Source organism: Python bivittatus, unplaced genomic scaffold, assembly GCF_059951505.1.
Source record: "Python bivittatus isolate LINGU-HERP-01145 unplaced genomic scaffold, Pbiv_v1 ctg000980_np1212, whole genome shotgun sequence".
Lineage (NCBI taxonomy): Eukaryota > Metazoa > Chordata > Lepidosauria > Squamata > Pythonidae > Python > Python bivittatus.
Genome location: NW_028277125.1, coordinates 48,510,360 through 48,535,332, shown reverse-complemented (window position 1 = coordinate 48,535,332; position 24,973 = coordinate 48,510,360). Strand labels below are relative to the sequence as shown.

At 36.4% G+C, this 24,973-nt stretch overlaps 1 protein-coding gene across 1 annotated transcript in view; it reads right to left on the bottom strand.

The window, feature by feature from the left end:
• SORCS3 (sortilin related VPS10 domain containing receptor 3) overlaps nt 1-24,973 on the bottom strand; it is a 525,782-nt gene that overhangs the window by 105,035 nt on the left and 395,774 nt on the right. Inside the window, exons 8-9 of the mRNA XM_088132244.1 lie at nt 2,228-2,317; nt 1,098-1,277 (exon numbers count right to left, since the gene is read on the bottom strand). Coding sequence (XP_087988370.1) covers nt 1,098-1,277; nt 2,228-2,317 — 270 coding nt within the window. The remainder of the gene's footprint in view (nt 1-1,097; nt 1,278-2,227; nt 2,318-24,973) is intronic.

Sequence of the window (24,973 nt, the reverse complement as noted above, 5' to 3'; positions counted from 1 at the left end):
GTTTTCCTTTCCTTCTTTCCAAACTTTCAGATTTTTCAAGCTCTGGTTTATTCTGCTTCAGAAATCAGGACTGGCACTGGCTTTCCTGATGGGACTGGTAGAGTCAAATTCAATCTCATCTATTGTGTAGTTAGGCAAGTATAGGATCATGTTTGCTACTTGCAAAGAGCTCAATCATCCATCCATTCTAAATTATCAGAAAATTTGATCTCTTTATGTTAGTCAAATACAAATGAGGCTGTAAAATAATATTCCTACTAAATAGGACAGCCAAGATACCGAAATGAAAAAATAAAAGTGACAAAGACAAATTATGGTCCACCACAATATGTTATCTAGGTATGCGTACGTAAGTGTGTGTGTGTGTGTGTATACACACACACACAATATTTAGTATATGGTTGAAAAGAATTTCCATAGTGTTTATGTGTATGTATGTATATATGTGTATATGTATGTGTGTATGTATGTGTGTGTGTGTATGTATGTATGTATGTACTGTATGTATGTATGTATAGAGAGAAAGGGGGGGCTCTTTTTTTCTCTAGTTAGACTAGTCTATCTCCCAGATTGGGGAGAGGAAGGGCTGAATCTTCTACTCCCATGCTTCAAAGCTGGGAGCCAAGTTACAATACAGAAGTTATTTCAACTTTTGTATTTTTGACTTTTAATTCCCAGAAAGACAGCACCTGTTGTGAGAGACTTTATCTTTTTTACAGAAGAGTCAGAAGGGGTTGTGGGAAAATGCCAGGTGAAATAATCCTGAAAGATAGATGTTAGCAGCAGGATCTACTAACTTGCCAAAGCATAAGGAAGGGCCAGGATTTTATGACTCAGAGAAAAGGAGTTTTGAGACTGAGCGTTCTCAAAGTTTAGCTATTCCATTACATATATGAATAAATGTTTCTAGTACAATTAAATAATTGGGAGTAAGAAATCTTGCCTATTTTCTGAAAGCATTTAGAGATCTATCAACAAATCCAGATCCATCTTCATTTATTCTTGTAATAGACAGCAGTATTTTTAATTAAATACCAGGAAGTGATATTTACTCTTACAAGAGGACAAGTTGCCTCATGATGACTTTGAGTGCATACCTCATAAAGATCAATGACAACATTCCCCTCTAGTCCTCGGTTGCTCTTAACATTCTCTAAGGCTAGAGTGAAGTAGACTCCACGAACATCAGAAATGTAGAGGTTGTATGTGTCATTCTGGTTCCATTCCTGAACTGCAGCAAACACCTGATTCTCATCTGTGCTGATAATATGCATGTCCTGTTAAGGAAGATAAAAGACTTATTACTTCCAATCTTTATATTTCTTTGCCCTTTGGGGCACGAAGCAATTACCATGACTTATGCCACTGCAGGGGAAAGATCATGAGTTATGAGTGATGTTAAACAATTTTCCATTAGACCAAGCCAATAAATTATGACATTCAGGTTTCCTTATTTGTATGTTTCTTAATTTTAACTTGGCTGCAGGGTGGTCAGTGGGGAAGAAGAAGAGAGATTCCAGAATCTTTAAAGGAGTTTCTTCCTACTTCATTTTTTATTTATACACTTGCATGTTTTATTGCTCTTCAAAGATTTGTAGCTTCAGAGCCTAAAGGTTTCCTCTGGCCTACAAGAGACAAAGCACAGCTGTCAAGCTCACAAAGACACTAAGCCAAGCCTAGGCTTTTGGTAAGAGAGACTCAGCCAGTAACAAAGGTCTTCAATTTTTGATACATCCTATGCCTAAATACAGAGTAGCTATCACTGTAATTCCTAGCTGTAGATTTATTTAGTAAAGAGCAGAGCTATCAAAGCCAAATGTCTCCAGTAAAAATATCACTTCCTGTGGCTCTAATATTACTACTCATAGAAATATTTGGGCAGAAAAGCACAAATGCATTGGATCCACTGATTTCCAGTTGCTTTTGAACACAATCAACCAGCTGTATGTTTGTTGCCAAGCTGACATTATTAACATAACATTAAAGCAGCTCATCAACCATCTAGCCAATAAGCTTTGATAGACTTCCTCATTTTGTTGCATGAGACAAAGAAGACAAGGATTTTCAAGCACCCGACAGGCTGCATTTGGATGGTGGATCACATATCTACAGTCTAGACATAATTTATGAAATATAGAAATACGACAAAAGCATTCTCTTTTGCATAAAAAAAGTGAGAATCAAATACTTTTATTCTTTTTTTTTTTAATTATTGAGATACATTTACCTTTGGTAATGAGTACTTGGGTAATTTTATCTGAGTAAAGGGTTCCCTTTTGTAAGACACATAGTAATTTGCTCTCCCACCAGAAGTCACCTAGGTAGATACAAAAGGATTCAATTAATATTCATTTAACATATACCCTGTTATTCTCTAAGCAAGCCTGAAAGCATTTTGTTTGATTTGGAACTGTAATCCAAAATTATTTTATAAAGACATCCAAGCTTCTATAAATATCTTTAAAACTTCATCAAATTAAAATATTAACCTATAATCATATGGTTCTAACATTTCATTCTTCTAAACTTGACATGATTTTATTCACAGAGGTTCAAAAGGAAGGTTTAGCAAAGTTGGGGGGGGGGTAGGAGGCTGTTGCACCAAACCCAACTGACTAATAGGGAAAACTTATTTTCCTTTGAAGTAGTTCTAGAAAGATTGCTTTATAAATTGTTCTAACAATTTCCTAACTACTGAAGCCAGATTAAACTGGGGAACTATTTGTTAGAACAAATTATAAAGCAATCAGTTTCTAATCTTGGAAATTGCTTGCTGCCAGCTTGGATTTCTTAAGAACAAGGCATACTAAACTAGTCTAACCTCTCTTTTTGAGAGCAACCATTCTAGTGAACAAAGAAAATATAGTTGCCATGATACATCTGTACTTTTAACAGAGTATTAGATAACACTGGAATAACAAGGAAGGGTAAGTACATTGGAAATAGAAATGTAAGGAGGCATATACTTTCAATAGAAAAAAAAGAATCTCTCTTTATTTAACATGTCTTTGAGGACTTAAATATCAAAACCTTATGTTAAAATAAACCCAAATTTCAAATATGCTACAAGCCAATGTATGAAATTGGTAAACAGTTCCATGTTGAGTTAAATTCAAAGTTAGGTTTCCTTTTCAAGTTTGAAGTTATTTTAGACATCAAAACATATGCTCACAACTTGATTGGGCATTATTATACAGATAGAATTTATTTATTAAATTTATATACTGCATGACTCCCAATGACACTGGGCGGTTGTAGTACTTTCTGGTAAGAAGCATAGAGGGTCATTGCAGCAGTTATCATATGCAAGGCTAATTTGGTATATTTTGTAGGAATGTAAGATTTATCAATATTTAATAGAAAGATGGAAGGATGAAAGGGAAATTCAAAATTTAGAATTTGTATCCTTCTGTTAAAAAATTTTCCAAAATTGTTGAGCTTCATAGCATTGCCACCCAGATACAGAAGAATGATCCAGCTTGATTAACTTGACTCCTCTTTAGTCAGCCAGTATAGGAAGGTTCCCATCCTTTATTATCCACATTAGTTACTCCAAGAAGAAGTATGTGAGTTCACTTGTTCATTCTTTTAAACCCTAGGACCAGATTATTTTGTTCTCTTAGGGTGTTTTTGTTTTGTCTACACTATACTGTGTTCTGTGGGAATCATCTAACTGGGTAGGAGTTAATTAGATAAATAGATTGGTCAAATTGACAGGTAGTGTAGGAAGAAAGAATAGCAGGTGAGCAATGAGGTGGTCAAGAGATAATGAGACAACTTCAGCTCTTTGAGGTTAAACTCTTGAAACTTAACCAAATTGTATACCTAAAGCAGTGAGATTTGAAAGTCAGTGGCTAGGGATGACTTCCCATAGCACTTAAATACATGGCTAACAGAACTGGTTTTAGTCAGGGGCAAGACCCATTTATTCAAGTTAGCTGACTAGGAAAGGACTCCTGGCTTTATAATGTCCCATATAGTTAAGCTGTTTATTGTAGCAGATCTTTTTATATTAACAAGAAAAGATGTCCCTGATTAATCTAACTCTTGTGTCTTGCTTTTTTATATTTCTAATATCACTGCAAGCAAAGTAGAATCTTACTCTATATTCTTTGGAAAACAATAGGGGAATGTGGATACTAAATAATAGTAATTTAAAAGCATGCCTTTTATGCATTAGAGAGTAATGGCTCTCATATCTGCAAATAACAGGACACTGAGAATACTAAAGAAGGCTCTTCATTTAACAAACAAACAAAAACATTTAATAGAAATATTTTCATTTTATTAAAAATAAATATTTGTCAAATGGATGTTCCATAGTTCCTATGTGTCAGTATTCTATGAGAAATACAAGATGCCTTTGTCAGAGAAATAAAATTAAACTTTATTTTTAATAAGCAACAGTTTGGTTGATTAACTGAATCACAATTTAGATTTTTTTTTCTGCATCTGCTACAAATAAAACAAAATATCACAAGACTGGGTCTCCTGCAACATGAAACTCTACCCTAAATATAAAGCAATTGTTATTCGCACATTTCTTTCTTCCAAAACAATATTCCATTGCAATTTTATTAAAATAATATATCAGGGAGTTCAAAGCAATTTATAACATAAAAATAGAACTGAAAACCAGAAATATAATAATAGAACCTATAACAGAACTATCAACAATAACAGAACATAACACCTGCCTCTAAAGACCACTCAGAAGCAGTATTTGGTACAAAATGCAGCAACCCATGTATTAGTGAATAGTTATCACTTTGCCTGTTGTTTTATAGTAGTTTGGGGTTTTTATTTTTTATTTTATGTTTCTTCTATGTTTTACAACGTGAAGTGCAGAAATTCATTTTTTGACTCATGTTATATATAGCGTTTATTTATATAAATAAATAAATAAATAAGCAAGCAAGCAACATAAAAACAAGCAGACTGAAAATGCAGAACGAATTATTTCACCTGTTCAACTACTTTTAAGTCAACTTGTGCAAATTAAAAATGGAAGATGAGGACAAAAATCTGTTGATTCCTGTTGTCATATTAAAGATCCTACATTGTTTTATTTTATATTTTAAACATTTAACTTTCCAAAGAATTGCAAAATATGAATTGAAGTTCACAAACTACAGATAGAACTGATGAAGAAAGTGTTATGTAATAACTGACAAAATAATATAAAATTTGTTTGGAGTCAAGCTTGATTCTTAGTGACCTCACAAACATTCCTGTTTCTTGCTAATAATATAGATTCTCTATTCCCTCTGGTAGATGGAAGAGGACACTTAGGAATTATATTGTCAACCCCCAAACCATCGTCATGCTCTATAAATCAGCTATGAGATTAATAGTGTTGCCGATAGATGAGGTGGGAAAATTCTCACCTCTGAATTTGAGCCTTTTAACTAGTCCGTACTCCTGCAGAAGTGTATAGCAGCTGCCAACCTAACAATTATCTGTGCATGAAAACAGAATTAGAGAGAGCTCTTCCACTTTCAGATCACTGGCTCCAGATAAAAAGAATACCAGATTTTGTTTGTGGAGGCGAGATACCAACTGAGACAGGTCCACAGTCATCATGGCAGACATTAAATCCTGAGTTCTATTTGTGAGTTACCTGATCACAAATATGGAAATCTCTAGGACAAGATATCTAGGATACTCCATTATCACTTCAGAAGTCACTCCAGTAAGAGAGATATTTATGCAGTAGAGTGGATGGTATGCCATGGAATCCCTGCACCATCCCTGCCACCCAATTGCATCAGTGAGTACTCACAACTGGTAAACTGTCAGAGGGAAGTTTGGTTGGTGAAATGGAATGTATATAGATTTATGCCATCTCCCCACCTTCTTGCTCTGGCCTGCTGTATCATAGAGTAGCCCAGTGGGAGAGGCACTGATTTGCTCCTTCCTTCTCTCTTAGCCAGGTTTTGATATACATGCCAGGTCAGCATGTTCATCTAGGATTAAATCATGGCTAACAGATGTTTTATCAGTAGCTGACCTGGCATTAAACAACGGGTATTTAAGCTGGAAAGCCCAACACCATTACCTTGATTTCCTTGTTTAGATTGCAGCTGAAAAGAAAGGGAAGCCAAACAACAGTCTGTTCTCTTTTCCCTGCAATGGCCAGGTTGCATCCTTCCATCTTATTTTTTCCTGCCACATATTACATCAGTACTTCCTGTATTCATGCTCTATTCCTCCTAACCCTAATCCTAGAGAGGGCAGATCTATAATGGATCAATGGGCCATTGTACAAGTCTTAATAGAAAAATGCACACTGAGACAGCAATACCCTTTATACTTTGCTTTCATTGACCTAAAATCAGCCTTCAGTTCCGTTTCAAGAAATAAACTCTGGTAGAAGCTCACTGTTACATCTATTGACCGATGGCTACTTTCACTAATCAGGATGCTGCATGAAAACACCGTCATTCAAGCTAGGTACAATGAAGTTGGCTATCTTACTGCAGATACTCCAAGCAGCTGAGGAGTGAAACAGGAATGCATTTTAGCTCCTCTACTGTTTAATATCTATATAAATTCAGTGGTTGCTGCTCTTACCGGAAAAGAATTTCGGGACGGACATTTGGCAATGCTGTTGTATGCTGATGACAAAGCAATTTTGTCATTTACATAGGTGGGCCTTAGGAGAAGTTTGCAAACTTTAGCAGAATTCTGTAAGGAGGAAGGGCTTACAGTTAATTACTCCAAGACCTAGGGAAGTCCTAGCTGCTATAAACACCAATGGCAAATAGGAACTAACAAAATAGAACAAGTTTCAGCTTTTAAATATCTGGGAGTAATTTCTCAAACCTCTGGAACTTGGCAGGAACAATTAAGAGTCATCTGTGCCAAAGCCAGTAAAGCACTAGCCAAGACAATCCTGGGTTTTTTTCAGTCTAAGGGAGGTCGATGCATATCTGAAACTATCAAGCTGCTTAAAGCTAAACCCTAAACCTACATCCCAATTGCTGTACAGTGCAGAGATATGCACCTACAGTGATCTAAAGCCCCTGGATGCTGTCCAATCTAAGTTTTCTCAAACACTCTTCCAGGTGCTAAACATTCAAATTTGTATGGAAACAGGAATGCTACCACTATCATCTCTCTTACTGGCTCAAACTTTCTGTTGGCCCACTGGCCCCACTAATTCTCTCTGATGATTTTGCATCAAGATGGAAAGTAAAAAAAATCATAGCTGACCTGCATTATTGCAGCCTGTCTATCCACTCTTTTCTACCTCTAAGCCTAAAGAAAGTGACAGCTGAGATTTGCCAAAGAGTCTTCAGTATTGCATGTCAGAGAGACTTGAACACCGTTGACAATCTACAAGGGTGGGTTCCTTCCTGGAAACCTTTAAGACCTGCTAACTATCTGTTCAATCTGGTTTGCTCAGCACATTGTAGAGCTTTCTTTTTGGCCTGATTTAATGTTCTGCCCTCAGCAGTATTGGATGGAAGGTTTCATAAAATCCCATTTAATGAGAGAAATTGTCCCTGTGGCCAGAATGAACCTGAGACCCCACTGCACATATTTCTTTATGGTCCCTTCTATAAGAACTTGCATGCTGGTTTGTCTATACCACCTCCTAGTAGAGATCAAGCTTTCAATGAGGGACAGGTGGATTGTTTTCTACTCTCAGACCGGAACCCTGCTATTACGAACAGAGTTGCCAAGTTCTTGTTGGCAGTTACTATTAGAAGGCTTAAGGTATCCTAATCTTGGAACAATGTCCTTTTTAAAAAATCTTGATTTAATCTTATTTTATTTTGATTTTTTATAGTCCCTTCTCTTTTGTTTACTTATTATATGTGTATGAATATAATTTTAATTGGCAGAATCTACATCTAACCCTAATGCTCTTATTTTTATTTGAGCTTGCTTTTATGTGTTGTTCTAGGGTTGTAGCTATTTTGCTGCCTATTGACTATAATTAAAAGTTTTTCCCTTTCTATTCTTCCATTCTCCCCCATTTCTAAACCATCACCATGAACAAAACTAGAAAACTGAAGCACTTTCTTCCTTTTCGACCCCCAATACTTCTACTTGGAATAATGGCAAAACAGCCCCAGCAATCTCCCTACAGTCAACTATAAATCTTGGCCTATACAAAACAAAACAAACAAACAAACAAACACTCCAAAATGGCCCTTATACCCTTTCAGAATAACAACTTTAGAATCACCCTTTCAATGGTAACCTTGCTAGGCCAAGGTCAGCAGTTGACGGAGCTCTGCAAGTTGGTTTCATCTGTATACAACTTCAGCAGTCCTGGTCCTTCAAAATGAGCAATCTTTACCTTCCCTGCTTCTTTCATGCAGTTTTCTATCTTATTTCTTCATTTTATAAAATTAACAAGCAAGTAAGAAATTACTCCCATATCATTAGCAAATAGAAGGAAAAGGAATTCTAGAATTCTGCTACCAAAAAAAAAAAAAGTTTCCAAAAGATACAAAACTCTGAGGACTTACATCATAACGAAAACTTACAACTATTTTCAGTCTGCTTATAGGAATTTTTTAGTGACTGTTCTGAGTTATCAGGCTCAAAGACAGTTTAAAAACCAATCACACCTAACTAAAAGCGAAGATCGGATTTTGCCTGAACAGCTGTGAAAAGACATTGTTTAAGGGAATGAAGAAGAATCCATAATCTGGAAAAGGAATATCAAAATCAGTTTTTCTTTCATAAATTTGTTTCTGATTACTTATCCTGAAGTTCTTTTTAGATATTGGCTTTATGAAGCTTTTGAGGAGATTATTCTAAATAGAAAACTCTATGTTTCTAAATTGTGGTATCTTTGAAATAAAATATAATAAAATCTAATTCTGTGCCAAAAATATATTTTTACACATCTTTGAAAGTTTTCCTTCAATTTGATTTTTTTCATCAGATTGAAGGGAAAAAAATGACAGTATCAGAAATGAAGTACAGCATTTCTGTATTTCTGTTAGTATGCATTAATGCCCCTTTTTTTGCAGTAAAATCATCTCTCTGGTGCTCTGCAGCCTTCCTGGCTTCTCATATTTCAGTTTTATCACAAACTCACCCCACGGAGCTTTTTCAAATCAGGGAGGAAGAGCAGCCAGAAAAGCTGAAGAGTGGTGAACAGACAAGTAACAGAAGGTCAGCATCTTCTCCCATATTTCAGCAATAAAATAAGCGCAAATTCAGCACTCCATCCAAAACATTCTGAAGGAAATTTAAAGCATCCTGAGAACAAGGTAGAAAAACAGATCTTCTTTGAGAAGGAAAAATAGTAATGGAAAATCCGACTTCCGCAACCTAATGCCCTCCAGATCAGTTGGTTTCACAAGTCCTAAAATTATGAGAGAGCATTTGATCAAGCCATGCCTTCTAGCAATTCTGAAAATTTTAGTCCAAACATAACTAAAAGGCACGAAGTTGGGGAAAGCTAGGAAAATGAATCCAGGGCAGTTGTATTTGATAGCTTAAACTCATCCGTCTTTGGTTTAAAACAAGCAACAACCACAACAACAAACCACATTGCTGATGGATGAGCAGCCCAGTCATCTGAATTATGCCTGGAGATATAGGATTTTATATTTTGTATTTTTCATCATCTGATACCCTTTTAGTAGATTAGATTTTTGAATGGACTATGGGAACATTCAGCATAAAATTCTAAGCACTGAAATTTCCATTCTGTAGCGCTTACTTTCAGAAGTATGCATGGTTTGTGAAAGTACAATAATCCAAAGGTCCTCCATTATATCAAACCTTTGCTGTCTTTTAAGATTTCCAATAAAGCACAGAAAATTCTCTGTGTAGATAAGGTTTTTTTCTTTCTCAGAAATTTCAGTGTGTTCTACTGCTGTAGCATCAATAATACACTCAGCCATCATATTATCTCTAGACAAGTGGAACATATCTATAGATAAGCTGTCATTCAAAGGTGCCACTAAGACTCTCCATGATGCTCTAACTTTCACAGAAAGAGTGAAAAAAGACTCTCCTTTTGGAACCAAGATTTTTGGGATACAAATATTTTATCATTAATGCTGCAATGGGTCACTCTTGATAAAGACATATAGGAGTGAATTGTTTCATCTTGAAATAGCAGTAGGTACAAGAAGAAAATCTGTCCAAAGACTTGAGCATCAATCCTGCATTGCTAGGATGAATTACAGCCCTATTTTCTTCAGTGAGTGCTACATTATAAATCATGGCATTTTTTTTTCCAAATGCAAGAATCATATGGGTGACAGTTACTCAATTTTTTTGGGCTCATGCAGGAGAATACACCTAGAACAAGATTCACTCTTTTAATAGAGAAAGAAAAGTAACAAGTCCTACATTTAGCAGAAACTCCCTTCCTTTCAGTTCCCCTGAGAGGCTTTCACTTCCAAAACCCCAGTCCTGCACTATTCTAATCTTATACAGAGGGAAAAGTCTTTATAAAATGTCAAGTCTTGGAGAAGACATGGGTAAAGTCTATGAGGAGGGTAGACAGGGTAAAGTCTATGAGGAGACTTCATTCCCTTACTCCTGCACCCAACTTGCAAATGTGAATTTTGCTCAATGCTCCCTATAGAGATAAAATTACTACTGTGGGGAAATAGAACAAGAATGTAGACATCCTGTTAAAAGATTGTTTAGGTTATAAAACTAATCAGTGTTCATAAAATTGAATGTAAGAGGAAAGGACTGATTCTGCCTGGAGTTCCAAGCACACTTTTAAGACAGTTAAAACTGGGAAGCCAATTGTTGTTGTTTTTTTGCAGTAACTGCAAAGAGATGATCCTGCAGTTCATCACCACCATCCCTGCCTTCAAAATAACCCACACTGGGCAGACACCAAATAAACACTGATTTTTTGGTCAGCCAGCCAAAAGAAAAAAAATCTTCATTTTGAAATTTTCTCTCTATCTCTAGCTGAAGTCACTGAAGAAGAATCTGCAGCAACTGGATGACCTCCTCTGACCATTCCTCCCTCTTTGAAAACTTGTTATTCCAGAGATCTATTTGAGACTTTGGAAGCCAAATGTCCTTAATGGACTAGAGCCAAGTCATTATGTGCACTTAGCAGGCAGAGGCCTGCTAGAATCCTCCACTAACCTGAACTTGCAGTTTCAGCCCTATGGAGGCTGATGGGTCTTCCAAGAACTGAAGTTAGCCTCTCCAGCATGTTAGAAGCATAGCCTTCCTCAGCCCCCAGAACAGAAGCCAGTGGTTTCAGGAAATGAAGGTCCACTGACCACTGACAGGGTCCCCCTTCCTTCCTTTCCCTCACTGCAAATATTTCCTATCCCTAATCTTCATTAACAAGGATAAGATATGGAAATGTATACTAGATATCGATACTCTCCTCCAACTTATCTACTATCTGTCTGTACATATAAGCTGCCTTTCAGCCCACTTTTCCCTTTTTCTTTCCCTTTTAATATGTTTGTCATTTAAAGTCCCTCTTTTCTTCAGAATTACTGACCTGCAGTGCTAAGGCCTGCGTATCTCTCCTTTCTTCTGCTTCTCTAAAAAGTACAAGGCCTTCCTCTCCCCCTTTCAGTGCCAAAAAGGCTTATACACAGCATGTATTGGAACCTCTCTCTACCCTAAAAATTGCATTATGCATGCTGTTTCATTGTTAGCCTCCAAGGACTGCTCATTGCTATTCCCTCAACACTGCTTAAATGCTACTTCCCTCCTGAATGGCATTTGCCCAATGATTGTTATTTTGCCCTTATTGCCATTTCACATTAACTGTTAATGCATCCCACTGAGTCTTCGTGAATGTTTTTCATGTTTTCATTGCTATTCCCTCAGTACTGCTTATGTTTGAAAGGCTATTTCCTCATTGAATGCTATTTCTCCAGTGACTTTTTCTTTCACTCTCATTTCCCATTGAAATGCTTTTATTGTGTTGTCCCTCAATAAAATCAACTGCTTTTTCTGAGTTTTGTTTGGTCACCATTTTTGAGATCCATATTTGCTCTGGGAGGTAGAGTTATTAAGTTCTCTTTGGATAAAAGATCTTCCTTGTTTATTGGTCTCTGCTAGAAGGTCCCTATGTAACAAAATGGGAATGAATGTACACAAGTTTGAATTTATCACTAAGTAATATTTGATGACTACTTCAGTAGCATATGTGAGGGAGTACCAGTCACACAGATACTGTCCTGTTTGCTCCATAAGCACACATGTCCATGTATAGAGGTCCTTTATTGCTGGCCTTCTGGAAGGCCCTCAGACATGGTTTTGTCAATGAGCTTGGAGATCCCATGATAGACCAGAGCCTATTAGATGGTTGCATGATGCACTGACACACTCCATATGCTTTGCCACCATTCTGTCTTTTTTCTCTTTTTCTTGTTTTTCAGTTCAATTTAAACTGTGGTTTTAGTTTTGTTTTTATTATGCACACTGTCCAGAGTCACTATAAGTGAGATGGGTGGCTACACAAATATGATAAATAAATAACATAAATAAATAAATAAATAAGAAGAGTAATACTTGTAGTGGACTTGCATTAGGTTTGTGTGGCATTATGGCAACAGGAAGTATAAAAAAGGATACTTGGTAGAATGTTGAAGTGAAAGGGGCTATACATGAGGGGTGAAACACATTTAAGAGAATGATTGCTGCAAAAAAAGAAGAATGGAAGAAGAAGATACAATTGGCAAAGAATGTAGCAAGTTATCGTTAACAGTAAAAGAGGCAGGAAAAAAAAGGCAAAGTGATTTTGATGGAATTTTTAAAAAGTGAAATCAGTTGAAAAAGGTCAAACAAAGGGCCCCTAGCAATGTGAGAAGAATTAAAAATAAAAGTGAATCAAAAATAAATGATTTGGTATGAAATATAAGTGCTTATTTGTTGGAAAGACAGTTTTAGAGATTTGTACAGTAATGAGCACCAGTTTGGTGTAGTCATTAAGGCATCAGGGTACAAACTGGGAGACTGTGAGTTCTAGTCCCACTTTTGGCACAAAACCAGTTAGGTAACCTTCGGCCAGTCATTCTCTCTCAGCCCTAGGAAGAAGGAAGTGGCAAACCACTTCCAAAACACCTTGACAAGAAAACTGTAGGGACTAGTCCAGGCAGTTGCCAGGAGTCAACATTGACTCAAAGGCGCACACATCCACACCCACGTACAAATAAGGATAGTAATATGTCAAAAAGTAGATTTATGATATATGCTACAAAACTTATTGTCCAAGCAAAATGTGATGAAAAGGAAATCACAAATGCTGTGATTGAGTTGAAAAATGGCAATTCTGCAGATGTAAAGAAATTAAGTGGAGAAATGTTAAAATATGGATGTAGTTTACTTATGGAGTAGCTGTGTAATTTGTTGAATGTGTATGTAGACTGCATCTTTGTCTGCTGATCAGAAGTACGTCATCATTATTCCCTATGCAGAGGGAAACATAGCAACAGAAGTGTAAAAACTAAAGTTAAATTGTGGAAGGGGATTAGGCAGAATTCTGATTTATAGGCTAAAAGAACTGACAATGAATAAAATAAGGAAGTGTGGTGAGGCATAACGTGAGGTAGGGGACACACGGGCCAGATTTCACTGAGAAATGTATAAATGTGAGAAGGAAAAATTTACTGTTTGTTGATTTAGAGAAAAGTTATGTTAATGTAAATACTCTCAAATTATAAAATGTTTTGTGTGACACAGAACTGAAGATTAGTTGCTGAATACATCAAAATAAACTGAATACTTGCTGAATTGTTCAAAACCATGCAGGGACTAAGAAAGGATATGTATTGTCTCCTTGGTTAACATATTTGTTGATACTGGTATAATGAATTCTTGTAGTGATATTAGAGGTATCTGTTGATTGGAGATGTGAATGCATGTGTTGGCTGAGAACTGAAATAATTTGCAGTGAATGCTAAACAGATTGCATGATGAAAAAAGGAGTAAATTGTTGTAACATTAGAAATATGTTGTTTGGGAAAGTAAATGTGCATATAATTTTATATGGCAGTTGTGTTCGATATGGCAGCCTGACATTTTTTCTGTCAAACTCAAGATAGTTGGAAAATGGAAAGATCAGGAAAATGAAGTGAATAATTGCACGCTGTACACAAATGGCAAAAAGCTAGTGAAAATTGATGCGGTTTTGTAAATAGAGACTTTTAAGACAGACAAAAACCAAGTTAGTGGGTAGTATGTGGTCTGTTGCAAGGAATGAAAGTTTGGTGAAAGAAGCCAAAAATGGTTATATATAAGAGACTGCTTCTGCTCCCTTTGCTTTATGGAAGTTGGAATTGGGTATGTCAGGACAAAAATAAAATGCAGTGAAACTGGGCTAGGTTATTTTAAAAAAATGATTTCAGGAATGAATGAGTGATGAATGGGATGTAGATAGAATAGAAAAATAAGTAATCCATGTGAAAGAAGTATGTTGAGGTGGTTTGGTCATGCAAAGAAAATGGATGAGTGTCAAAAGGCAGAAAAAATATATAAGGGAAGGGGGGTTGAGAGGAAGGGCAAGATTGAGAATCATTGTATAGAATTGAAAGATCCTGAGAATGAAAGAAGTGAGCATTTTAAAGGCAATGCAGAAAACACTGTATGGATATGGTAGAAGTGGCTTGGAAGAATAGAAAGATATAGAGAAGTATAGCAAATGATGCTAGTATAAACTAGATTTGGAAAAACATGTTTTTCTCATTTCCTGCTTTTAATTTGTTTTGCTATTTCTTACTTCCTTTTTGTGCTTTATGCTGTGAAAAGGAATAAAGTGATGGGTATGTATATATGGTTAATATATTTGCATCCTGCCTTTCTTCTAAAAGCTGAAAGTTGCACATAAGGAGATCTTTCCTTATTTAATCCTCACAATAAAAATCCTGCAAAATAGGACAGCTTGAGAAATAGTGACTGGTCCAGTCTCTTCCACAATAGTGATGGCTTGAATCTCAATCTCTCTAGCCAGCTTCTTAATCCCCACATCATACTGGCTCCCTGATTCCTTAATCCTCTCTTCTTATATGCCACCTTATCTTGCCTCTACTTCTACAATGGTCACAAAGTGGGAGAGGAAGCTATTGCAAGAGGGATGGTCTGAAAGCAAAATGTGGGACTGCAAGGTCTGGTGATCTAAAGATTATCAAGGGCTACCAGCTTTTTGTGTCAGCTTTATAACAAGTAACTTACAGTACCAATAGAGGTGAATATGTGTAGTTCAGGGTTGAACTGTGGAGTCCTTGGGGTTCTCTGAGCTTGGTTCCTTTCTTGCAAACATTTCATTCAGAGCACTGAAGATGTTACTTAGCTGGGCAATGAAACGTTTGCAAGAAAAGAACCAAGCTCAGAGAACCCCAAGGACTCCACAGTATGCTCAGTTTACAGAGCTATAATTATTCCAAATTTCCTATTTCCAACCCGTTTTGCATCTCAGACCATATATGTAGCAAGAAATCTGAATGATTATAAAAAGAGGCAGGAGGATTATTCTTAACATTGGTGTGGGGGAGGAAACCCTGACCAAATCAACTATGGACTTAGCCAGGAGTTTCGCCAGGAGTTTCACCATGGGAGTAAAAAAAAGCTTTAGCTGATAGGGCCAATTTGGTGCTTGTCTCAGCAAGGAAATGAAGTAGTCTTTGCATGATTGACCTTCATGGTAATATATATCACAGGAAATTATCAAAAACTTCATTAAAGCTCTCTGATTAGTAATGGAGTTGGGAAGAATCACTTTTAATTTATTTTAATGAAGTTTTCCTATAAGCAAACTTGCCTACACTGAATTCTGGATATTACTGCAGCTCACACCCACTCCCCTTTATTTCATATTTGATTAATGTCATTTAATTATTTCCCCTGTGCTCATTCATCATGCTTAACCCAAAATTAGCTGTGTTTGTCTTCTCTCTCTTCCCCTTTGCTTACTGATGGGATCATTAATCTGTAAGGATGTGTGTGGGGGGTGTGTGTGGGGTGCGTGTTGACATTCCATTTAATGAGTTTAAATGGGAGGTTGGCCAATTGACACAATTTCTTTTTACAAATTGTGTTTGTCATTTCTCTTCCTATTCCCCCCTCCCCCAGTTTCTCTTGTCCAGACCCAGTTCCATCTCCTCATATCATGCCATATTTATGCTGCACTTTATTGTTATTTTTTCCTTTGATTCCAAGTAATAAAAATGAACCCTCCCTAATCAAAAGAAAATCAAACACAAGCATCATAGTCTCATTTATATTTACCTTAACAGCATTTCAAGTAACAATATTATTTAGACAGGATAAACAGAGAGAATATCTCAAGGAGAATCATATTAGCCATCAAGGATGACTCCAAAACTGAAGAATACTTAATTGGGGTTGGGTGATTTACATGAAAATTATGGTGTGAGCCAAAACAGGTGAAGTGGTTCCAATATTTAATTTAGTTTTCAAGTGCATTTAGAGTGTATAATTCATGATGATTCTTAATGGAATAACTCCCTTTCAGCAGTTTTGGGGAGAAAAATGCACAGAAGACTTCTGCTAGAAAATGTTTGGCAGCATAAACCTAAATGAGAAGTACACAACTGTTTTGATGGCAATGGTCAGAATTTAGCCATGTCCTGCTTGAAAAGATAGTTGAGTTCAGGCAAAGAATGGGCCAGATCTTATATTTATTTAAATGCAATTTCATATATATTAAATTAACCAGTTAATTACAATTCAAAATCATATTTGGAGGTCACACTCCAGTCTTTGGGATGCAGATTCAGCTCTTGCAACCTCAAGTTGTGTACCCCTTCCTTAAAGGTGGTGCTATTGATGAAACCAGAACTCATATTATCTGAGATGGGAATATGGAATCAATAAAATGCAGTAGTCCTCAAACATACCTACTGTAATTGAGAATTTTTAGCATTTTATTGTTGTTGCTGCTATTATTTAATCTAAGCAACCTTCTTATTGTGTGCCCATTTACTAATCAGGCAATATTCTTGTCTTTTCTTCCCAGTGGCTATTGCTGTCCTAAACAATTGTACACAGCCACCAACAGAAATCAGAAGTGAAGCTTTCACCAAATCCCCCAAAAATGTTGCATCTCTTTTGATGCAGGGAGCTATTTAAATTTAATCATCTTTATGAAGAACTTTAGGAGGAGAACAATTTAGGCTGTTTAGGTAGTCTTGTATCACCTTGTACATGTTTTTGCTGAATCAGACAAAATAGGACAAGGAGAGGAAGACAGTAAAAAAGTCAGAGTTTAAACAGAATAGCAAAATGAAAAGCCCCCAGAAGTAGGAGGACTTAAAGTTAACAAATTTTTGCCAGCAGGTGTTTTGCTTCAGGTTCTAAATCCAATAATACTTGGCTTAGTTTAGAAAAAAAAACAGTGATAGGAACTGGGGAATTTACAGAGAAGCAAATAAGAAAATACCTGTTTAAATGTTGCTCATATTCATCTTTAAAATGTCATTGTTTTAAAAATAAGTTCTGTTCTGCACAATCTCAAGTCTTGTTGGAATTTGGGGGGAGAGGAATAATGTATTTCCTTCTTTCCTTAATATGTAGATCAACACTGTCAGTCATTATTCACCAATAAAATAGCTGACATCATGTTCATCCCAGAAATGTATTCATCCTATTACTTTCATTATAAGCTTTTAATGATTGGCTCAATAAAAATCTCAGGGAGCTGACCCCTGCAGTCCTGCCAGAGCTTTCTTGTCAGCATTGATCACAAAGATAAAAATCAATTGGCACTAAGGAGGAAGAAGTTAAAAATAAATCAGTGGTTCAATTTCTGTTAAAACATAATGGCTCTGAGTTAAGCTATATATATGAGTGCACATATAAGTGAATGTATTGAGACAGTACAAAGATTTGTATCAGGGTCAAGATGTTCAGCAGTATTAAATAAATTTATGAGTTATACAACATCCATGTATGCACAATATAATATCTATTTCATGTCTAAATATATTAAATATAAATTCAGTTGAACATCATGGGTCTTATCTATAATGTAGACCCAACATATACACAAGGTTAAGTGAAATGCAGTAGCCTACATGTTGAAGTTAAAATGGGGAACCAACAAAAACCCAAAACAGCTGGGCCAGACTTTATTGATTTGAAGGCAGTCTTTAGAAATATGACTCATGATAGATATCCAGATGTTGGTAAACTATGCTTCATCATTGGCTATTTTGGTTGGAACTGCTTGGAATTGTAGTTCCTTCTAGTTAGAGAGAGCTTTAGGTTGTCTTTCCCTAATGTAATGAAAGTCCCCTGTTGTTAACACAATCCTTTTTATCAATTATAAATCATTTTTCTTGTGCAGATCCCACAAGCACAACACTTCTAAAAATACATGAGGAGAGAATCTGATTCTCTGTATGCCTCAACTGTGTGGCAAAGGACCAGATGAGAGATATGCATACTCTTGTTTACCAAACTTGGCATCCATTGTACCAAGGATCTTTCAGAAATTAGGAGGATTCAGCAACAGTGTTTATGGAACGTATCTTGGGCTTTAGTATAGCACACAGCCTATAATGTCTTTCTTGAAGTTCAAATTACCACGAGCATAATCTTCAATGGAAGAAATCACAAGCTCCTCTAGAATAAGAATTCCCTTCTGTACCATCTACCATCATCTAGAAAAAGAATTTCATTCTTATTAACTTAGCAACAAGAGATGTCATTAAAATTGCCATCTGTTCATACTGATTTGGTTATTATCAGTATATACTTATTCAAGGAAGCTACTGAAAAGGAAAGGGGAAAAAAACTCATCTCTTTGGGGAAAAGAGGGGGAAAAAAAGGCAAGAAATTGAATAATAAATGGGAGCAATACAGGAGAGAACCCGAAGATATTTAGGTAGAATGGGGGGTGGGAGAGACAAGAAAGGTAGAGTGACAGACAGCATATACAATCAAGAAGGCAGAGACTCTCAGTCCAGAGCCCTCATTTATATTTCTTATTGTATGTTTCAGGAATCTGAGTAAATGTTTTATGTGAGACAAATAATGTTTCTGGCCCAGATTCCTAGATAATAATCATTTATTGCCTCCATACTGTACCTGACTTTGGCTAAGGGTGCAATGATCTAACAATTTAAAGCAGAAATGGAGTGCAGCCACACACAGATGCCAATCCCACCTCTATTCACGTTAACAAGCATAGCTAATATTGTATCAAACATGCAGGTGCATTTCAAACTCTAGGCATTTGTGACACTCAGAAGAACTTACAAATTCTAAGACAGACGTGATCATCACAACATTCAATTCGGAGCATCACTGTCCCTGTGAACCATGCCTTACAATGAAGAATTGAATGCATAAAGTCGCAAATTTTCAAAAATATTTCAGGGCTTAATATCCTTCTGGTTATTTAAAAAAACAAAGCAACAATTTATAAACATGTAATCATCCTGTAATCTCTGTGGTCCATTCCCTACTTGGATTGGATAAGTCACTCAAATTTGGTCTCAAGGTTTTTCACAACTCCCTTACCTTCAAGAACTTTCTCTGATCTATGTCCTATATCAGGATCTCATTGGCTGCTCAGTCCCGAAGTCTTCAAAGTAAATATTTGTAACTTTACCTGAGCAAGACTTGCAACAGGGTGGGGGGAGAATAACATTTGTGGAGCAGCTGAAAAATCATTGATTGCACACATGTAGAATCTCATTTTACATCCTGAGAGAGATAAGTATTTCTTCAGGGAAAGAGTGTTCGATTCAATAATATAGTCAAACATAAGCCAGAAGCATTTATATTTAAATTAAGTAAGTGTAAACTACTGAATGGTAATATCATTATCAATAGGCAAACCTACACACAGTGTCCTGGGAGTAAATCTAACTGACCAACGGTCTTTCCTCCTCCCCCCCCCACACACAACATACGAAGGGTTGCACCGTAACCATATATTCAAAATTAGCTAAAGTAACAGGTCACTCATTTGTAATGTACCTCCAACATGGTCTTTGGTATTGAACAGTTGAATTATCTCTGTGTGATTTGTTTCTTGACTCAGGCTAAGTTATTACTTCCATAGTGTCATATGATCAAGGTTTCCCAAGGTAAACCCAATTATTTTGTATTGGGTATTTGCTGAAAGAGAGTAAAACCATATTTTAATTCTATCTCTTTCTTTTCCAGTGACTGCCATACCCCTGCAACCATCTGAAGCCTACAAAAACACAGCTTTTAAAAGTGCGGTCCCCAGTCAGAAGGAAATTATTCACTCCTAATCTAACTCTTCCTGATAGTAAATGAAAAGAGAAAGAGAGTTGCAAAGGGAAAAGTGGAAGGGAAGGAAGGAAAGCTTTTTGAAATACTCAAAAATTTCTCTAATTTCTCTAACGGAATAGGCAGTTTTGTACCAGTTTTAATAGTACCACCAGCAACAGCTCAACAAGCTTATGTAGATAATTGTTCCCCATCCTTTCAACTGAATATATAAGAATATAGCAGTGCCTAATCCAGGCAACCAAATCAAAACAGTATACCACTTGGTATTTTTAGTAGATTCTCCTCAGAATACAGCACCTAGATTAGATGTTAATAATCTTTCAAGACTGCTGTTAGAATTATGATAGGCATTTTCTGAGGACACTACTAGATGTTATTCAAGACCGTTTACCATAATAACTGTCTGCTATCCGATTTAAAGTGGAAAAGCTAATTCTGAAGATGTAAAATTTAGAAGGGAATGGATTTGATTTGATTATCTGTGAAATATTTCAACTGAAAATCATCTGGTGGGCTCCAGGACAGGCAACGCTCTTTATTTTTATATACAACTGATCAGTCAGTTGACAGCTAGAGAACTTCAGATCTTCAAAGATTTGGGATGCTCGCTCACTGTCTCTATTTTCAAGAAAAGGATTAAATCTAATTATGGTCAACTATCATCCAATCAACCTGCTGAGGATTACAAACAAACTTTTATGTAAGGCATCACTTAGAAAAACTTCCAAATTGGATAGAACAAGATAATATTTTGATGGAGGAACTGGTTGTATTAATGAGAGAGAGAATGTAGACTAATGTCAAGTTTTACAGTATCTAGCTAAGAAATATTCTAGTGCCTCAAGGGGCTCTTTATATTTTCATGGACTTAAAAAATGTCATATAATTCCCAGAGGTAGGGTATGGAAGAAGCTGTAACAATCCTACATTGATAGGTGGCTATTGTTTCTAATTAAATTGATGCATAATAGCACCCCTATGTACATTATATATTAAAATGCCAAAAGGATAATTTGTATCCATGAAGCTTTGAATGAAGCATACACATGAAGCTACATCACAAAGCAAATGTGGTCCTCTTGCTTATAACAGTTTAGAGCCCAAGCAGCCTTTCTGAGATGCCTAATTTGTGAGACCCCTCTGCACATACTGAGATAGCTTCAGAATCTCTGGTGTATATCATTGCTTTCCAATGTTGGAGCTTCCTTGAAGCATATGTGCTGAAAGTCTTCCAGACTGGATGGCTTCAAGAAGACCTGTTGAAACCAGTGAGCCTGGAAGCATTAAATTGATGCATAATAACACCCCTATGTACATTATATATTAAAATGCCAAAAGGATAATTTGTATCCATGAAGCTTTGAATGAAGCATACTGGTGGAAAACTTCCAACACTGGTGGGAAACTTCCAAAACTTCCAAACTTACAGTGACATTGCCTGCAGCTTCCTTGGCCTATACATGCTGAAATTCTTCCAGAGTAGAGAGCTGAATAGCCTCAAAACTATTCAGCCTGGAAGCATTCTGACCAATGGGAGAAAAAAAAGGATGAAAGGATCTTTCTCCCATAGTGCTAGAATACAGACATTGGAGTTCTTCCAGACTGAATGGATTCAACAAAGTCTCCAGCCAATCCCATAAGTTGCTGAGCAGCCTACTACCCAGAATTGGCCAAAGTGCTTCCAAGTTGGATGGGTTCAGCAAACACTGAAAGATTGCCACAGTGTATTCTGAAGACACTTAGTTTGGATCCCCTTGAGCATAGGCATGCTGGGAATTTTCCAGGATGGACCATTTCATCAAACAGTGAGGGTAATTCCAAAAAGAACGTTAACCAGTAATGAAGGACAATGCTGAAAGAGGCTTCTTTCTTTCTTTCTTTCTTTCTTTCTTTCTTTCTTTCTTTCTTTCTTTCTTTCCTTCTCTCTCTCTCTCTCTCTCACACACACACACATTTCTAGCCCATCCAACTCCAAAACAACTCTGAGCAGCTTCACAAAGTTTAAAAAACAGCATTAAATAAAACAACAATCATCTGAGGGGACAAACATGCTATCCTTCCACATCACTCCCAACTTGACTGAAGATATTTGAAGCTACCTAAATGGCTTCACTGAGATGAATCAGGTGGTCTTCTCATTTTGGAGAAACAAATCAGTTCAATTTCATCCAAATCACTATACTGAAGCAACTCTATCTTGCTTCACCCAGGTCCCTTAGATGAAGGAGTAATCTCAGAGGTTTGTCTGATCAGATTCCTATCGTAGAAAGGGTCAAGCTAGGCTGCATCTTGGCTTCCTTCTTGTTCAATATTTATGTTAACTTTGTGGCACAATCCTTAACCAATAAGGAGCTTTATCCTTTTATGCTGATGAGTAGGCCTATACTCATGTTTCTGTATATTGATAATATGGCAATCTTTTTGACAAGTCTGGTAGATTTAGAAGAGGGCTTCAAACTTTTCCTTTTTTCATGTTGAGGAAAGCCTAGTCATAAATTATGAAAAAATGAAGATCATGGCTTTTGCAAAGAGACATAGGTGAGAGATTAATGGAAATTACATAGAACAGCTCAAGACCTTTAAATATCTTGGGATCATCTTCCATGCTTTAGGCACCTGGAATATACAAGGAAAATCAGCAGCAGAAAGGGCACAAAAAGCAGTAAAACTATCCCTTCTCTCTCTCTCTCCTAGAGGCAGTGATTTCAGACTCAATACACTTAAGGTATTTAAAGCTAACTTAAAGGAACTTTTACCTTTTTTTAATTGCTCAATCTTTACACAGGCCTGAAATCTGCATCTCAAAGACCACAGCTGCTCTGGATTGTACAGGCAACCTTATTAAGGACTATCTTTAGGATCAAGGATTGATCCTACAGACAGCAAAACCTTTGCTGTTTTAGTACACCTAAATGAAGACATCAATCTTACCCATAACACAAAATGGCAATTAAGGCCAAAGGAAAATGGCCAGACCCCAAATACGGTGTCTCTCTATCAATTAAAGATAAATCTGATGAAAGTTGATTCATTCATCCATCGTTCAGAGGTTACTTTGCTTAATTAGGAAATTGCAAGAAAACCCAGTTACATGAGTTAGACAAGGTAGTAGTATCTGCCACATCTCTACTGACATCTCCATTCAGAAAGGAGTAAAATAGGGTTGCATTCTGGCCCTTCTTCTCTTTAATATTTATGTGAATTCAATGATCACCATATTTACCAAAGCAGAATTCCATACTGCTAAACTCCATAATCTGGCATGAACAGATTAAAATCTATTTCTGACAAGGTCAGCGAGTGCGCCAGGGACATACTGGGCTTCTTTCACATTAAAGGAGGCAAGAACACACCTGGTGCCATAAAATCCTTTAAAACCAAATTCATCCCCCTGTTGTTATATAGCTCTCAGGTACATGCATATTTATTTATTTGTTTAAAGCATTTATATGGCCATCCAGTTCCAAGAATATGATCCTAGGAGGCAAAAGGAAGGAAGTCAGGAAGGAAATCAGGAAGTTGGTCAAAACCAACAAATACCAAAAAAAAACACAAAACCCAACATGTATCATTAAAACCAAATCAACAATAAATGTTGAAAACAGCTGAAGTATACTGTGACTCCTAAAAATGGGAACTCTACTCATTCTGTAACTGCCTCCATAAAGCCCTGCAGGGTTGCAACCAGCTGTATGTCAGAAAGAAGATCATTTCAAAGAGCATATAATAACTTATCGCCAAGCCAGATTCATAAAAGTGCTGTTTCAAGTAACTTACTGCATTTGGAACATGGCACTCTATTTAGAAGCTGGGATAATCCCACTGAAATCTAGGGTCTGCATATGCTGGTTATATGTCTGATTCAGGCTTCACTTTTCCATACATTCCCTGGCCATCATGATCCTTCTAGTAATTGCTACTTCTTTCTAGAAAATGAAAATCCAGAAGGATCTATGTCAGTGAGGCTTCTCATCTACGGCCCTCTGGCAGCAGGTGTTTGATACAGCTTTCCAGGCAGGACAATCTAGGAAATCAGTATCAGCAGGATATAAACAGGAAATCTTTCATTCCAGTTAATTACCTATTCAGTATTATCTGCCCAACACTCTTTCCTTTGTTTGCTTTAATATGTTGCCCTCTGAATACTTGAGGGAAGGTATAACAATATTCCTTCTGGAGAGCAAACCTCTCCTTGTGAGCTGAAAGAACCTATGATTCCAGCCCACATGTTCCTTTGTTGTCCTTTCTACAGCAATGTGCACCCTACCCTCATACTCCACTTGCTAACAAAATTTCAACCTGTTCTGTGATCATTTCTTTTGCTTTTTACTGTCAGACCAGAACCCTGACATATCCAGGAGAGCTGTATAATCTCCTTCAGCTGCCATTGCTTTACAAAGGAAAGCACTCTCCTAACTTTCAGATCTTATAAATATGCAAAATGTTCTTATGATTTCTATACTGTGTCTTTCTGTTACATCTCACTGGTCAGTAACCATAACAAAGTAGATACACATATACTTAGTAGTTTAACAATTTAGTGGTTTAGTATTTTATTCATAAAGTTGTTTTAAAATTTACTTTAGTATTCTACTACTTGTATTTATAGTGTCTTGCAGTTTGAAGCATTTTATTTGTATTAATCACCAATCTATTAACTGAAATTCTATTAATCTCAAATATCTAAATTTGAGCGTTGCAAAATTTTATAAATATTGTATAAAATGCTAGTCAATTATTGTAATAAATATATTACTATATTTAGTAATATTTGCTC